At 47.5% G+C, this 15,482-nt stretch overlaps 1 protein-coding gene across 1 annotated transcript in view; it reads right to left on the reverse strand.

The window, feature by feature from the left end:
* LOC111159029 (RAB43, member RAS oncogene family) overlaps positions 1-13,824 on the reverse strand; it is a 32,822-nt gene extending 18,998 nt beyond the window's left edge. Inside the window, exon 1 of the mRNA XM_022521386.1 lies at positions 13,554-13,824. Within this exon, the coding sequence (XP_022377094.1) occupies positions 13,554-13,757 (204 nt within the window). The 5' untranslated portion in view covers positions 13,758-13,824. The remainder of the gene's footprint in view (positions 1-13,553) is intronic.
* Between the last annotated feature and the right edge of the window lie 1,658 nt (positions 13,825-15,482).

Below are 15,482 nucleotides of genomic sequence, written 5' to 3' on the forward strand. Positions count from 1 at the left end.
GCTTCTCCATCTCCCTCTGCCCTTCTCCCCGCTCATGTGTTCTCTCAAATAAAATCTTTCCAAAAAAGAACAAAAGACAAAGAGGAAAAACACTATAAAAAAACATTTGGGAGAAAGTTGGAAAAACTTAAAAATTGACTGGACAGGAGATGCTATTTGATAGAAATACCAGTTGACCCTTGAACAACATGGGGGTCAAGGGCACCAACACCCGGGCAGTCAAAACTCTGTGTATACTTCTGACTCCCCAAAAATGTAACTACTAATAGCCTATTACCAATGGGAAGACTTGTAAATAGCATACAGTCGATTTAAAACCTACTTTTGTACATTATATGTATTATATACTGTATTCTTACAATAAATTAAGCTAGAGAAAACCAATGTTATCAAGAAGAGAGGATACATTTACAGAACTGTACTAAAAAAAATCCACATAGAAGTGTACCCAGTTGTTCAAGGGTCAACTGTACTGATCTACTTAGGCGTGTTAAAAGAATTGTTCTTACTCTTATTGGGAAATAAAAATCAAAACCACAATGAGATGTCACCACCTGTCACCTGTCCCAATGGCTGTCACCCGAAATCTGTCAGAACGACTAAAATCAAAAAGACAAGAAATAGAAAGTGTTGGTGGCTCAATCGGTTAAGCATCTGCCTTTGGCTTGGTCATGATCCCAGGGTCCTGGGACTGAGCCCCACGTCAGGCTCTTCACTCAGAGGGGAGTCTGTTCCTCTCCCCTGCTCACTCTTTCTCCCACTCTCCCTCTCAAGCAAATAAATAAAATCTTTTTTTTTTTTTAAGATTTTATTTATTTATTTGTCAGAGAGAGAGAGGGAGAGAGAGCGAGCACAGGCAGACAGAATGGCAGGCAGAGGCAGAGGGAGAAGCAGGCTCCCTGACGAGCAAGGAGCCTGATGCGGGACTCGATCCCAGGACGCCAGGATCATGACCTGAGCCGAAGGCAGCTGCCCAACCAACTGAGCCACCCAGGCGTCCCATCAAATAAATAAAATCTTAAGAAAGAGAGAGAGAGAGAAGGAGGGAGGGAGGGAGAAATGAAGGAAGGAAGGAAGGAGGAAAGGAAAAGGGAGTGTTAGCAAGGATGTGGAGGAAAAGAAAGCCTTGCACACACCATTGGTGGGAACGCAAACTGGTGCAGCCACTGTGGGAAAAAATATGGAGGCACCTCAAAAAATTAAAAACAGAACTACCCTATGATCCAATAATCCCACTCCTGGGTATTTACCCAAAGAAAATGAAAACACTGATTCTAAAAGCTATAGACACCCCTAGTTTACTGAAGCATTATTTACAATAGCTAAGACGTGGAAGAGACCCAATCACCCAACCACAGATGAATGGATAAAGACAATGTGGTAAATTATTCAATGGAGTATTACTCAGCCATAAAAAAAAAAAAAACATGGGACCTTGGCATTTGCAACATGGACAGACCTAGAGGGTATAATGCTAAGTGAAGTAAGTCAGACAGAGAAAGACAAATCACTCATATGTGCAATTTAAGAAACAAAACAAAACAAAAAAGAAAACAAGTGAGCAAACAAACGAAGAGACAAACAAAAAACAGCCTCTTAAATACAAAGAATAAGCCGGCGCTGGCCAGAAATGGGAGTGGAGATGGATGAAACAGATAAAGGGGGTTAAGAGCACACTCCTCAAGGGGCGCCTGCGTGGCTCAGTGGTTAAATGTCTGCCTTCGGCTTAGGTCATGATCACATAGTCCTGGGATTGAGTCCCACATCATCAGGCTCCCTGCTCAGTGGGGAGCCTGCTTCTCCCACTCCCTCTGTCACTCCCCCTGCTTGTGTGCTCACTCTCTTTCTGCAAATAAGTAAGTAAAATTAAAAAAGTAAAAAGAGTACCCTTACCATGAAGAGCACTGAGCAATGTACAGAACTGTTGTGTCACTATACTGTATACCTGAAACTAAAATAACACTGTATGCTAACTACACTGGAGTTTAAAGAATATTAAAAAAATATCAAGCCGATTCTTAAAAGTTGTATTTGAGCTATGGGTGATAGATCATGTTATCTGCAACCTACTTTCAGGTGGAAAAAAAAAAAGTATATTACATCTACAGGAATACAAAGCAAACAGAGCAAAACAGGAACTGTCTAGGTGGAGGATAGGTTTGGGGTTTACTGTGCTCTTCTTTCAAGCATATTCAGCTTTTCTATATGCTTGAAAGTTTTCATAATAAAAAGTCAGGTGGAAAAAAAAAAGAAAAAAAAAGTCAGGTGGGGCAACTGGGTGGCTCAGTGGGTTAAGCCTCTGCCTTCAGCTCAGGTCATGATCTCAGGGTCCTGGGATTGAGCCCCACATTGGGCTCTCTGCTCAGCGGGGAGCCTCTTTCCTCCTCTCTCTCTGCCTGCCTCTCTGCCTACTTGTGATCTCTCTCTTGCTGTCAAATAAATAAATAAAATCTTAAAAAAAAAAGTCAGGAAAAAATAAGAGTATTAATACTCACAGAATGAAAATATTACTGATATGAAAAAGAACCAAGTGGAGATCTTGGAAACTAAAACTGTAATTGTCAAAATAAAGAAAACGAGATGGAATGAATGATCAGAACAGATACAGCTGAGGGACACCTGGGTGGCATAGCTGGTTAAAGTGCACAGCTCTCAATCTGGGCTCAGGTCACAATCTAGGGATGGAGCCTGGGGTCAAGCTCTGTACCCAACACAGAATCGGCTTGAGAATCTCTCTCCCTCTGCATCTTCCCCTCCCACTCATGCTCTCTCTCTCTCTCTCTCTCTCAAATAAATCTTAAAAAAAAAAAAAAAAAAAAAAAGAACAGACACAGTTGAAAAGGAAAACAGTGTGCTGGAAGGCAAAGCCCAGGGTTTGTCCAGAACACAGCACAATACAACACTATGCTATTAAGATGGAAAAGGTAAGGGATGTGGAGAACAGATCCTAAATTCCAGCTCCCGACCCCTATAAGCTCCAGAGGGGAGAAGAGGAGCTAATCAAAGACATTTTTTAAAAATTCCTTAGACCTATAGGGACGCCTGGGTGGTGCAGACAGCTAAGCATCCAACTCTTGCTTTTGGCTCGGGTCATGATCTCAGGGTCCTGAGATCGAGCCCCATGTCTACTCCGCGCTCAGCGTAGAGTCTGCTTGGGTTTCCGTCTCTCTCTCCTTTTGCTCCTCCCTGCCCCATGCTTGCTGGCGTGCGCGCATGCTCTCTTTCTCTCTCTCAAATAAATAAATAAATCTTTTCAAAAAATCCTTAAGACTTTTAGAAATACAGGAATTTTCACTCTGATTATACCTACTGACTTCAGAGCAGGGTGAATGAAAAAAATATCCCACAATCTAGACACACTATGGTAAGATTTCAGAACATTAGAAATCAAGGGTCACTTGATTTCAAGAGTCCCTTAGGGATTCTTTCTGAAAGAATCACTTAAGGAACAATTCAGGCAAAATCCAAATGAACTAAAGTAATAGAAAAAAACAGTAAGCCAAAAATAAATCAATAAAACTTGGAATTAAAGTCTAAAATAACTATTGATGCAAAATGTAAAAAAAAAAAAAAAATAATGATCTGGCGGTCAAATCCCAGATGATTTCAACATGGAAAGTGGGGGTGGGGAGGCAATGAGGAGGGAGGAAAAGTGCGCCACGGTTCTTGTCCTCTTAGGGTTAAAGAAATAAACACTAATTCTAGACCCCAGGTGGGAAAATATAAATTTGAATATATGGGATGAATAGAGACAGGACATATGTATTTCCAAATTACTAAGAGGGTGGCATGGGGGGAGAGATCTAACGGAAGCCAAGAGTACTTTGTGATGTGGAAAAATTCAGTCACTGAACAGTGAGGGCAGAAATCTTCATTAGTTCATTCAGCAACAACAGAGAGGGTGTGGTGTTGAGTGCTGGGACACAGCAGAGCTCACACTCCCTCACCGGCATGGGAACAAACAAGTGAGCAAGACAAGGGCTGGGAGTAAGTGCTGGGAAGAAAAACACAGAGCAAGGCGAGTAAGGAAGACAACTCAGACTTCAAAAACGTTATGCTTGGTGAAAGAACCCAGATGCAGGAAAACCCTCAGTATTGTAGGATTCCATTTATGTGGAACGTCTAGAACAGGCAACTTTATAGAGACAAAGTAAACCAGTAGTTGCCAGGGGCTCTGGGGAGGCAGGAAAATATCTAAAAAATGATTGTGGTGATGGTTATACAACTCTGTTAGTATACAACACCACACTGAACTGAACACTTTAAATAGGGGAGTTCTACGGCATATGGATTATATCTCAATAGATGTTTTTTTTAAGGAACTTTGTAGAGCGCTACTTTAGACAAAACAGTCAAGTAGGGTACACCTGGGCCGCTCAATTGAGCATCTGACTTTTTTTTTTAAGATTTTATTTATTTATTTGAGAGAGAGAGAGAGAGAGAAAACATGAGAAGGGAGAGGGTCAGAGGGAGAAGCAGACTCCCTGCCAAGCAGGGAGCCCGATGCGGGACTCGATCCCAGGACCTTGAGACCATGACCTGAGCCGAAGGCAGTCGCTTAACCAACTGAGCCACCCAGGCTCCCTGAGCATCTGACTCTTAATTCTGGCTCAGGTCATGATCCTGGGGTTGTGGGATCGAGCCCCACGTCGGGTTCTGCGCTCAGCGCAGCATCTGCTTGGGATTCTCTTCTCCTTCCGTCCCTCCCCCCAACTCACACTCTCGCTAAAATAAATTTTAAAAATCTTAAAAAAAAAAAAAAGATAGTAAAAAACTATAAGAGACTCTTAATCTCACAAAACAAATTGAGGGTTGCCGGGGGGAGGGGGGTAGGGAGAGGGTGATTGGGTTATGGACACTGGGGAAGGTATGTGCTATGGTGAGTGCTGTGAAGTGTGTAAACCTGGCGATTCACAGACCTGTACCCCTGGGGCTAATAATACATTATATGTTAATTAAAAAATTAAAAATTTTTTAAAAAGATAGTCAAATAAGGCCAACTCATGTAAAGCGAAACAACAATCTATCAATGTGTGTACACATGTATACACACAGAGCAAACTGCCCCAAAATATCTTAACACACCAAGGCCTTCCATCCATTATCACTGCTCAGAGGCAGGGGAATCCCTGAGTGGTAAAAAGAATCCAGCTGGAATTCTATAACTTGGAGTCCTTTTAATACTTAATGAGTTTTTCATGCTAGGCTTGAAAACACCAATCTTGACCATTTTGCCTCAAATTAGCCAAACTTTGCCAGTTAAATTTTAAGAGATTAAGCTTTTTAACAAACCAGTCTACAAAAATTTCCCCACCAACTTGCGCTATGGTGATCCTGTTTCTCAAAAGTCGTAAAACCAAACCAAACAAAACCAAACCCCCGAGTTCCTATAACGTCTCCCATTTTCACCTGACACTTCTCTCTCCTTGCTGGCTGGAAGCCCTTCAGCTCCTGCGTGAACCCAACCCTTCAAGCAGAGGTTCACTGATACCATTTCCTGCTTAGAAGGCTCTCTTTTCTCTCCCTCCCTTCATCTCTCTCCCTGTGTCTCTCTCTCACTACTTGCTAGTTCATTCAGCCAACACTTACCAAAGGCTTATTCTGGGGAGAATAACCCCAAGAAAACACTACAGTTAGAGTCTACACTGAGGTATTTACCTTGTGATTTCAATAATAAAATAGATTTTTCTCTATGTATTTCAAAGAATTTTCCCATATTTTATAAAATTGATCTTTTTCTATGTAATTATCTATAATGTAAACATGGCAGATACTAACAATTCATAGCTAGTGAACTAAACTTTCTTCTGACAGCTAAGATCTATTTTTTCATCACAAAATCTTTCACTATTTGTGTACTCATGAGAGTTAAAACCCAAGAATAAAAAACAAGTTAAACGAAAAAAAAAAAAAAAACCCACAAAGTTTTTCATTGGAAAATGTAAACAGAACATTTAAAAAAATTTTTTAAGTTTTTTTTTTTTTATATTTATTTCTTTAAGAGAGAGAGCATGAGCACAAGTTGGGGGAGGGGCAAAAAGAGAAAATCCCAAGCAGACTCCGGGGTGAGCATGGAGCCTGGCGCGGGGCTCGATCTCACAACCCCAAAATCATGACCTGAGCCAAAATCAAGAGTTGGATGCTTACCTGACTGAGCCAACCAGGTGCCCCAAAATATTTTTCATTTTCAAAATACCTAATTTTTACCCTTCTCAGGCATCAAAATGGCAGGAGTGGGGATTCCCTGGCTTGAAATTGGAAGAATTTCTTTTTTTCAGAGAGGGTTGGGATCCTTCAGTGATGAAATGGTCCAACACCATCAGCATGAGCTAACCTAACCCACTAACCATAAGTTGTGAGCTGCAAGTCAACCTTTCAGGCCTCTCACATCAAGATGAACAGCGTCTCCTTCAAAAACAGTCACCTCAAGAGAGGACACACTCTAGTGACCTGTCACTGCCCAACACACATTGCAATTGCTGTCAGGGCCCTTGGACAAGCCCCCTGGCCTGACGTGAACCAGGATTCTGACTTTCTGGTTAGACCTCCCTTTGGAACAAAGAAAGCTACCACTATGGAATGTTCTCCAATACACCCCCCTGAAGGACCTGCCAGGAGGAAGAGCTGCAGGCTCCGAAAAATGTGAATAAGGATTGTCACAGGACGCCTGGGTGACTCAGTGGGTTAAGCCTCTGTCTTCAGCTCAGGTCATGGTCTCAAGGTCCTGGGATCGAGGCCTGCATCAGGCTCTCTGCTTAGCGGGGAGCCTGCTTCCCCCTCTCTCTCTTGCCTGCCTCTCTGCCTATTTGTGATCTCTCTCTCTCTCTCTGTCAAATAAATAAATAAAATCTTAAAAAAAAAAGAAAAAGTATCATCATAGCTGATCAAACACCTGGGAAATCCGTGCACAATTTCTCAAGGAGACTATCCTGAAAGAGGGGAGCACCCAGGAACACATTTTAAACAAATCAGTCCCATTACATCTCAGTCACACTCCAAATCTGGGATGGTGTCACCTCAAACATGGATGAACAGGTGCAAAAATCTCGAAGAACTCACAATGTTTACACACCTCATGGAGGACTAAGTTCCTGTTTTTCCAGTCCAAGAAAGGGAGGCTTACAAGGCAGAGGAGTACAAGTCAGATCAGAGGAGTCCACATACATCACGGTATAGACATAGAAGCTAATAATGAGAAACGGTCCTTGCTTATCAATTTATCACAGCAGATTGGAGAGATCCTCTCTCTAACAGCAGTGGCTTGGGTTCTGTGGCTCCATGTTCAACAGAACAGCATTTTGTAAGCCGTTCTAGAAGATGGGCTTTTTCTTTTGTTCACAATAGCCATATGCACCAATTCACCCAATGCATCTGAATTAATAAGGATTTGTTTGTTTAACTAGCACTGGGCATTAGGATGCTGATACAGTATTGCTAATCAAAACACCAAAAAACATAAAATGCAAGTGATATACGATGGCCCAGATATTAAACTCATCCCCTACACCCACATGTGTATGTGCGGTGTTTATGCACGTACTACCAGTGGGTGATCTAGAATAAAGGCCTCCATGTCCTGCTCTGTAAGATGGGGATCCTTCTCACAGGGCGACCATGAGAAAACCCTGTGTGAGTAGGTGAGATAGGGATTCTCTCTGCAGCTCACTGACCGAGGAACAGATCACTGAAATGACTTGTACAAAGTCAGCTGGGCACCCGAACTGAGAAGCCAAGCTTCTGGACTCCCCATGCCACGCTCTCTTCCAGGTGATTTCCATACCAACATCAGTCCCCATTTACTGATGATCTGCAACGGGCCAGGTCGCTGAAGCTAAGAGGTCTCCAACTGAAGCAGATCAGGAAGGGTGACGTCACGTGCCTGGAGCGCTACGTGCAAAGTCAAGATTTTAAGGTGGTGCCTCATGGGTCTAACACTGGCCCTCCTTCCACCGTCTTTCCATGACATGTGCTACCTCAGGGCTGTCAGAAAGCTCGGGAGGCAAAGTTTATTTGGCAACAGGATAGCTGTCATTGGCCTCAAGAGCAGATTTCAGACAACCAGCATGACCCAGAACTTTCTTATTTAGCAGTCCTTTTGCTATTTGTTTTTTAAAGATTTTATTTATTTGATAGAGAGATCACAAGTAGGCAGAGAGGCAGGCAGAGAGAGAGGGGGAAGCAGGCTCCCTGCTCAGCAGAGAGCCCAATGTGGGGCTCAATCCCAGGGTCCTGGAATCGAGCCCTGCATCAGGTTTTCTGCTCAGCGGGAAACCTGCTTCCCCATCTCTCTCTCTACCTGCCTCTCTGCCTACTTGTGATCTCTGTCTGTCAAATAAATAAATTCTTTTTTAAAAATTAAAAAAAAAAAAACCCTGAAAAAGTCAAATCAATAACATCCATATCAGGAAGGCACCTGATCCAAATAGCAAAATCAGACCCCTGATTGGAAGGACCAAGGAAGCAAACTTTAAAAACAAGGCAGTTCCTATTTCCTTGCCTGCCCCCTCCTTTGGAAGCCACTACAAAAACAAAGGTGACTTGTTGGGCGTAGAGAAGCTTTAGCGCCAAGGCCCAAGGGCATACACTTTACTTCTGTGAGGGAGAGATCTGGCAACATCCCCAACAAGGGGAAAGTGAACCTGACAGAGAGCCGAATAAAGGGGGTACAATTCGACAAGGCTAACCTCTGTTCGTGGACTTGAGGCCTGTGTCCCTAGCGATCTGTAAAATGAGTTTACATAACAGGCCTTTGTGTTGTCCCAGATAAGAGAGAGTAGAGGAGCGGTCAGAATGTTTTCAGGATTTAGAACCGGCTGAGATTTCCTGGGGGACAATGAGGTTGGGGGTGGCAGGGAGCAGGGGTGGAGCCAAGGATGGGGGGGAAGGGTGAGTTAAGAAATCATCTGTCTGATCGAAGGAGGAAAACGGTTAACAACGACCACAATAATTTAAGTCCTCATTTGTAATTCCTCGGTTTTATTCGCATTAGCACTTTCAGGATAGACAAGAAACCATTAACACCGACTGCCTCTTCTTAGAAGGCAGTGTGGAGTTGGGGGACGAAGGTGGAAGGAAGCTGTTGTTTGTTTTTGTTTTTGTTTTTTTACTGTATGCCCTTTTACACTTTTGAAATTTTGAAATTCTGGACCATGTATTTGGATTATCTATTCAGAAATATATAAAGGGAATCTTCATACTAGTTTAAGCATGTCCATAGTTTCCCAACAACCCTAAGAAGCAGGCAGAGCAAAGATCATTAGTCCCAACTCCCAAATAAGGAAGCTGTGGGGTCTATTTATTTATTTATTTATTTTTAATTTATTTTTATTTATTTGACAGACAGAGATCACAAGTAGGCAGAGAGGCAGGCAGAGAGAGAGGAGGGGAAGCAGGCTCCCTTGACAAGCAGAGAGCCCGATGCGGGGCTCGATCCCAGGACCCTGGGATCACGACCTGAGCTGAAGGCAGAGGCTTTAACCCACTGAGCCATCAGGCGCCCCGGAAGCTGTGGGGGTCTAAGAACTAAGAAGGGAAAAAGAATTTCTAACATAACACAATTAAAAAAAAAGAAAGAAAGAATTGGCCACAGTTGTGGTGAGGCTGGAAATAAGACTCGGACCTTCAGAATCCTAAGCCAGCGCTCTCTTTCAGAGACCCCACAGTTTGAAAGATGCAGCCCGCCCCCGCATTCCCCGCATTCGCTCTTGAAGTTCAACCTGCATAGCTAGAGCTGTAGGAATCCACATGGGGTGCGGCACAGGAGCCCATCACCCTATATGGAGCCTTACTAACCAGCACAGCAGGCTAGGTGAGCTGTTCAGAGCTGGCTAGATGTTTTGGGAGCAAATATCCTGAAACTTGCTAGGGTTTCAACCCTTCTTACTGAAAAATCTATCAAATGCCCAAGTCCACGTTGTTTCTCAAAGTACAGTGGCTGCAACTCCATTTTTACTAGATTCATTAACTTGCAGGCTCTCGGGGTCATCATTTTGAACTCAGAGGGACTCAGACGGGTGGTCAAGTGTAAAAATGAGCACTGGGCTTAGAATCCAGGCAGACCCTGGGTTCAAGTCCTGGTTTTGCACCTGATTTGGGTGTGGCCTTAGGTATGCTGGTCACTTCCTTTATTTTGGCCTCAGCTTCCCCTCTATGAATAAAAATCAATTCAGAGACATGTACTGTGCACCGTGTGTCTAACACTGCTGCGGGTGCGGGGCCTCACAGGCCCACAGAGCAGACTAGATCCCTGCACTTTCAAGGAGTGGACAGACCCTGTACAGGAGATCAACACATGAGGTCATTTCCAGTCTGATGAGCTATGAACTTACCCCCTGAACTCACCCTGTAATGTGGAGAGAGGGTCCACATTTGCAGTGGGAGCCAAATGAGGAAGCAGGAGGGGGATGTAGGTAGGGACATTATATGACAGGCAGGGGGACAGATATAAAGAGCCCAAAGCAGGCATGTCTGAAGGGCATGTCTGAAGGACAGAAAGGGCTAGCGAGGCTAGAGAGCAGCAAGTGAGGGCAGAGGGAAGGAGATAAGACAGCCAAGGCAGACAGGGGGCCCATGGCTTCAGGTGAGGAGTCTGGATGCCATTCTGGTTGCAACAGGAAGTGATTATAGAAATAAAGAGGTTTAATTTGATCTGTGATGTTGCAAATTTTCTTATTTTTTTAGCAGCAGAACTTTTCAGTCAAATAAAAACAAGTGGAACCTCAATATAGAACTGGATAAAAGTGGTTTTGCTCTGGCTGGGTGAGAAGCTAGTTAATTAAGGCCCTTCTGAATTTGTGGCCTCTTGGCCTTTCCCCTTTACCCCTGCGGCAGCTCCCAAGCACTGGAGCTCAGAGGAGCTGCAAAAACACCAGGTGATCTATCTCTGGGTTCTTCAAGCTCTAACAAAATCTGGCAGTACAGGGAGAGGAGGTATGGGGAATCATGGTGGATCCTTGCTGGGCCCCAGACAGCCCCTGGAAAGGTTTTAAATCCCTGAAGTGCAGGAACAATAACAATAAAATCTGGCTCATCAAAGGTTCCGGTTAAAGTGACATTGCTGAAACTATAGGGACAGAAAACAGATCGGTGATTGCCAGGGGCTAAGGTGAAGGGAGGACACGGACACAAAGGGAGGGACACAGGGGAACTTTCTGGGTTGCTGGAAGTATTGTATACTGTGACTGTGCTGGTGATTATGGGACTCTATACGTTTCATCAGGATTCACAGAACTGTACACCTAAAATGGGTGAAGCTTAAGGAGAATAAATTTAACTTGAACAAACCTGATGTTTTAAAAAAAAAAAAAAACAACAACATACAAAGACACCTCCGAGGTATTTTATGGATGGAGAAACAGACTCGGAGAGCAAAAATGACTTGCTCCTGCTGAGTCAGAAGAGCCCCCAAATGGCTGATTGAAGGGCTACCCCCACCCCCACGCCACTGCTCCTCAGTTTCAATCCCAAGCCTCTTTAGTACCTGGCCTCAGGTTTCTCTGACTTGCAAACTGAGGAGGTAGATACTTGCCAAAGACTTTCCCACTCCAAACAATCAGATTCTAAGAAGCAGGCTGGTGTAGGGGAAAGACCTCAATGTCAGAAACACTGGAAGAAAAATGCCCACTTGTGTCAGTTATGAGCTGGGTACCCTGGGGCCAGCCTGTCCTATGCCAGGACAGGGTTAATAAGAACACATCTGTACATCAGCTGGCACACAACAGCCACCAAGAGGGGCAGCCATTATCACCCTTCTACCCCGACCGGATCCCAGTCCCTATCCCACCAGGCTGCTTCCTAAGAACAACGTGGAGGTAACCATAGGGAACAGAAATCGCCAACTCCCTGCCCTGCGTTGCATAACCTGTGCTCGGGTACACAGTACACCCTGGGCTCCACTGGGGCACAGGCTGTTATCTCGCCAGGTAAACAGGAACACCCCGCCCCCTCCTTGACCACCGTCAGCACCCAGCCACCACAAACACTCAGGGGTAGGAGAAGGCCGGCAGCGCGCAGGAACACCACTGCTATTTATGCCTATATTTTGGGCACTCCACTTTCCCTGTGGCTGCTGGCATCATCGCAGGGCACAAACTCATCCACAGACACACTCCACCCATCCTACAGCCCTTCCCTCACCACCTGTTCCAAAGGGGTGGTCCCAAATAATGACTCAAAGCTGCCGGCCCCACCTTGCTTTTTTTTTTCTTCTCTCCAATGTAAGGCAACCAAAAACACACAGAAACCCAGAAGATTCTTTAAGACAAAACAAAACAAAAGCCTTCAGGCAAGGAGCTTCTGCTTCCGCTGGCACATCAAATCATGTAAAGTTTGTTGGCTTACTATTTCTCCACGGAGGAACAGGAGGTAGGCAACACCCAGAAATTATACCAATTTTGCAGAAACAAAGAGCTAAGTACCCTGGCTAAAGGCAAACATGAGCGGGGCTACAGTGGCCCAGGGACGCAAAGCCCCAGAGCATCAGGTCTCAAGGGACTCCCCCATACCTTGGCTCAACTTCTAGAAAACACAGAGATAACAGGAGATAACACTTGTCCTGTGCTGCCCCTGCCCAGTGCTCTTAAGGACTGTCCTGGAGATCATGTGAACTGAAAATGGTGAGAGAATGGAAAAGATTTCTGCAGAGCTCAGTTAAGTTACTGAGCAAAAACAATGCTTTGCCCCAGCCACGGTCTCCTCACTCCATGAGGGAGGGCTGGTAGCCAGGTTAAGAAACTGATTCATTAATCACAAATATTATTTATCAAAGCACTGCCAGGACATTGTGGCAACTACATCCTGCTGTTTCTCTTCAGAGTCATTGCCAAAGTTGGGTCCTCTCCCCCACCTTCCGGTATCTGTGAACTTTTCAGTTTCTATCAAACTCCAGCTGGGGGAGGGGACCCAGGGCTGGCCCTCCTCGAGTAAAGTTCCACCACCAGGTCCACAAAGAGACTGCAGGGAGGCGTGGCCAGGCCGGAAATTCTGACAAAAAGTTTTGGCCCTCCGGTCCTAGAAACAACTACTTCCTGATCCTTCCTAGGCTTGGGGCGGTGTAGTTCTCTGGCCGGGTTCCCCCCACCAGGGCCGAGCTGGGAGCTTCGATCGAGGGGGGATGGGTCAGGCCAGCCAGGCGGCCTTCTGTCCCCCGCACCCCGAGCCGCTCTGCTGCCTTCCACTGGCTAAGTTATTTTGGAGCAAAAGTGCCCCCAGGGTGTGAGCTCCGGAGGGCAGGGCCTCCTCCCCCGCAGCATCCCCAAAACACACACACACACACAAACACACACCCCAAGGCCGATGTTCTGAGGACTGAACTGACCCAAACCCCAAGGCCCAGGCCTGCTCCAACAGGAGGAAGGGAAAGGGGGAATCGAAAGGGATTTGCCAGAAACCTCAGGACAATCCGGGGCGCTCGCAGCGGCCTGGGGCCGCCTCCGCTGAGGGAGCGCTTTCTAGGGGCCCCGGTCAACCCCCGGTGCCCGTCGGAGAACGGGCTGCGCGGCAGTCAGAGAGGGCCAGGCCACCCCCGCCCGGCGACCCCAGGCTGGGCCTCCCACCTTGACCCGCTTGCCCTGGATCTCCAGCGTCTTCATGGTGAAGTCGACGCCGATGGTGCTGCCCTGGCGCTCCGAGAAAGCGCCGGTTTTGAAGCGCTGCACCACGCACGTCTTGCCCACGCTCGCGTCGCCCACCAGCACCAGCTTGAACAGGAAATCATACTGCTCGTCCGGGTCCCCCGGGCCCGGGCCCGGCCCCGCCATGGCCGCGCGGGAGCCGAAGGGCCGGCGCTCCGGACGCTGAAGGAAGCCTGAGCTCACGGAAGCCGCGGACCGCCTGGCGACGTGGAACCGCCGCAACACCTGAAGAAGGGGTGCCGCCGTCTGCCGGCCCCGGCCCGGCCCCGCCCCGGCCCCGCCCCGGCCGGCCCCCCGCCCCGCCCCCGGCCAGCCCGGAGCCCCGCGGGCCTCGGCTCAGCCCGGGACTCTCCTAGTCCCGCCTCCGCAAAGCTCGCGGCCGGCCCTCTGCTCCTTCCGGGCCAGTCCGGTCCTCGCGCTCGGCCTCAGCCCCGCCCCTGCCCCACTCAACCCTGAGCGCATTGGGCCCGCCCCATCCCCACTCCAACCTCAGCCCTTCGCGGGACAGACTCCGCCCTCAGCCACACCCCCAGTCAGACTCCGCCCCCGGACCCGCCCCAGCACCGCCCTGGCCGACTCCGCCCCCAGCGTCGCTCTCGGCCCCGCCCCCAGCCCGACTCGCTGCCCTCCGCCCGCGGACAGTCAGCTTCTCAGCTCCGCCCCCAAACCCGCCCACAACCCAACTCCGCCCAAGGCACTGCCAGCACTCGCCACGCCCCCCGGCGCCGACGGCTAGGCTGCCTCACTGGAGCAATCAGTACCCGCCTCGAGGGTACGGTGGAGTCCCTGGGCCTGCAGGCTTGGGGGCCGATTAACCCAAACCTTGAACCCGGAACGACCTCCTCTAGAATGGATCACTGGGAAGGGGACAAGCGTGGCAGAATCCCTGCAACAGGGGATGTCTGTGTCTCCCACACAGACGGGAAAGGCGAAGGAACGAGAAGGCTTCAGTGAGACCAGAAATTAAGCCGGCTACAAAACTGGGGTGAAGACCAGAATCCTGGTGGGGAAAGGGACCCGAAGGCTGCCTGCTCAAGGTGACGCCCCCTTCAGGACTCTCGAGAGAAGGGAACTAGAGAGCCCATTTGGTGGATGGCAAGGCGGGAAGGAGGAGTTGGGAGATCACAACCCCCAGAGGCAGCCTAGCGTTGAAGCAGCTGTCCTAATGGCTCAGGGTGGGCTGGCTCAGTTGGGGTTATGGGTCCATTTGAGGAAACTGACCCAGCCAAACAGCACCAATGATTGGGCTGAGCAGAGGAGCATGGGAAGTTTGTGGGGAATTCTGTGGTAGGTCAGACAAGCTTTTGCCGAGATAATCCATAAACCAAGAGTCCTTGGAGAAATGGAACCGAGCTAAGCTTAAAATAGATCAAATGGAACCTATCCCCACAAAGGGCTTCCCAACTACCCAGCAGGGAGGGAATTGAGGACACTCCTGCCCTCTTCTGACTCCAGTTCTACTTGGTTCAATAAATTATTAATGCCTACTATAGGCCCTTGGAACACATCAATGAACAAAGCAGACAAAAATCCATACCCTCCCCAGCAGAAAAGGGAAGAGGGCTTTCCCATAGCTTAAGGAGACCACGGAGGGCAAGTCCACCAGGACCAGTAGTACCCTGAGGATCCCCGACCTACCTTACTGGCTAAGTGGGGAAGAGACTGGATTAGGAGGCAAAGACAGACCCATGGAGATGATGGAGCAGCAATCTGTTCTGGAACCATGGAAGCTCTTCTCCCATGGGAAGTGCCCAACAGTGTTAGACAGGAACCCCCAAAGTGCTATGGAAAAGCAATTCGGGGAGCCCAGCTTTATTATATCAGACTGGAGGGGCAGGAAATAGCCTTCCA

This window comes from Enhydra lutris, unplaced genomic scaffold (genome assembly GCF_002288905.1).
Source record: "Enhydra lutris kenyoni isolate GAN:26980312 unplaced genomic scaffold, ASM228890v2 scaffoldscaffold66, whole genome shotgun sequence".
Lineage (NCBI taxonomy): Eukaryota > Metazoa > Chordata > Mammalia > Carnivora > Mustelidae > Enhydra > Enhydra lutris.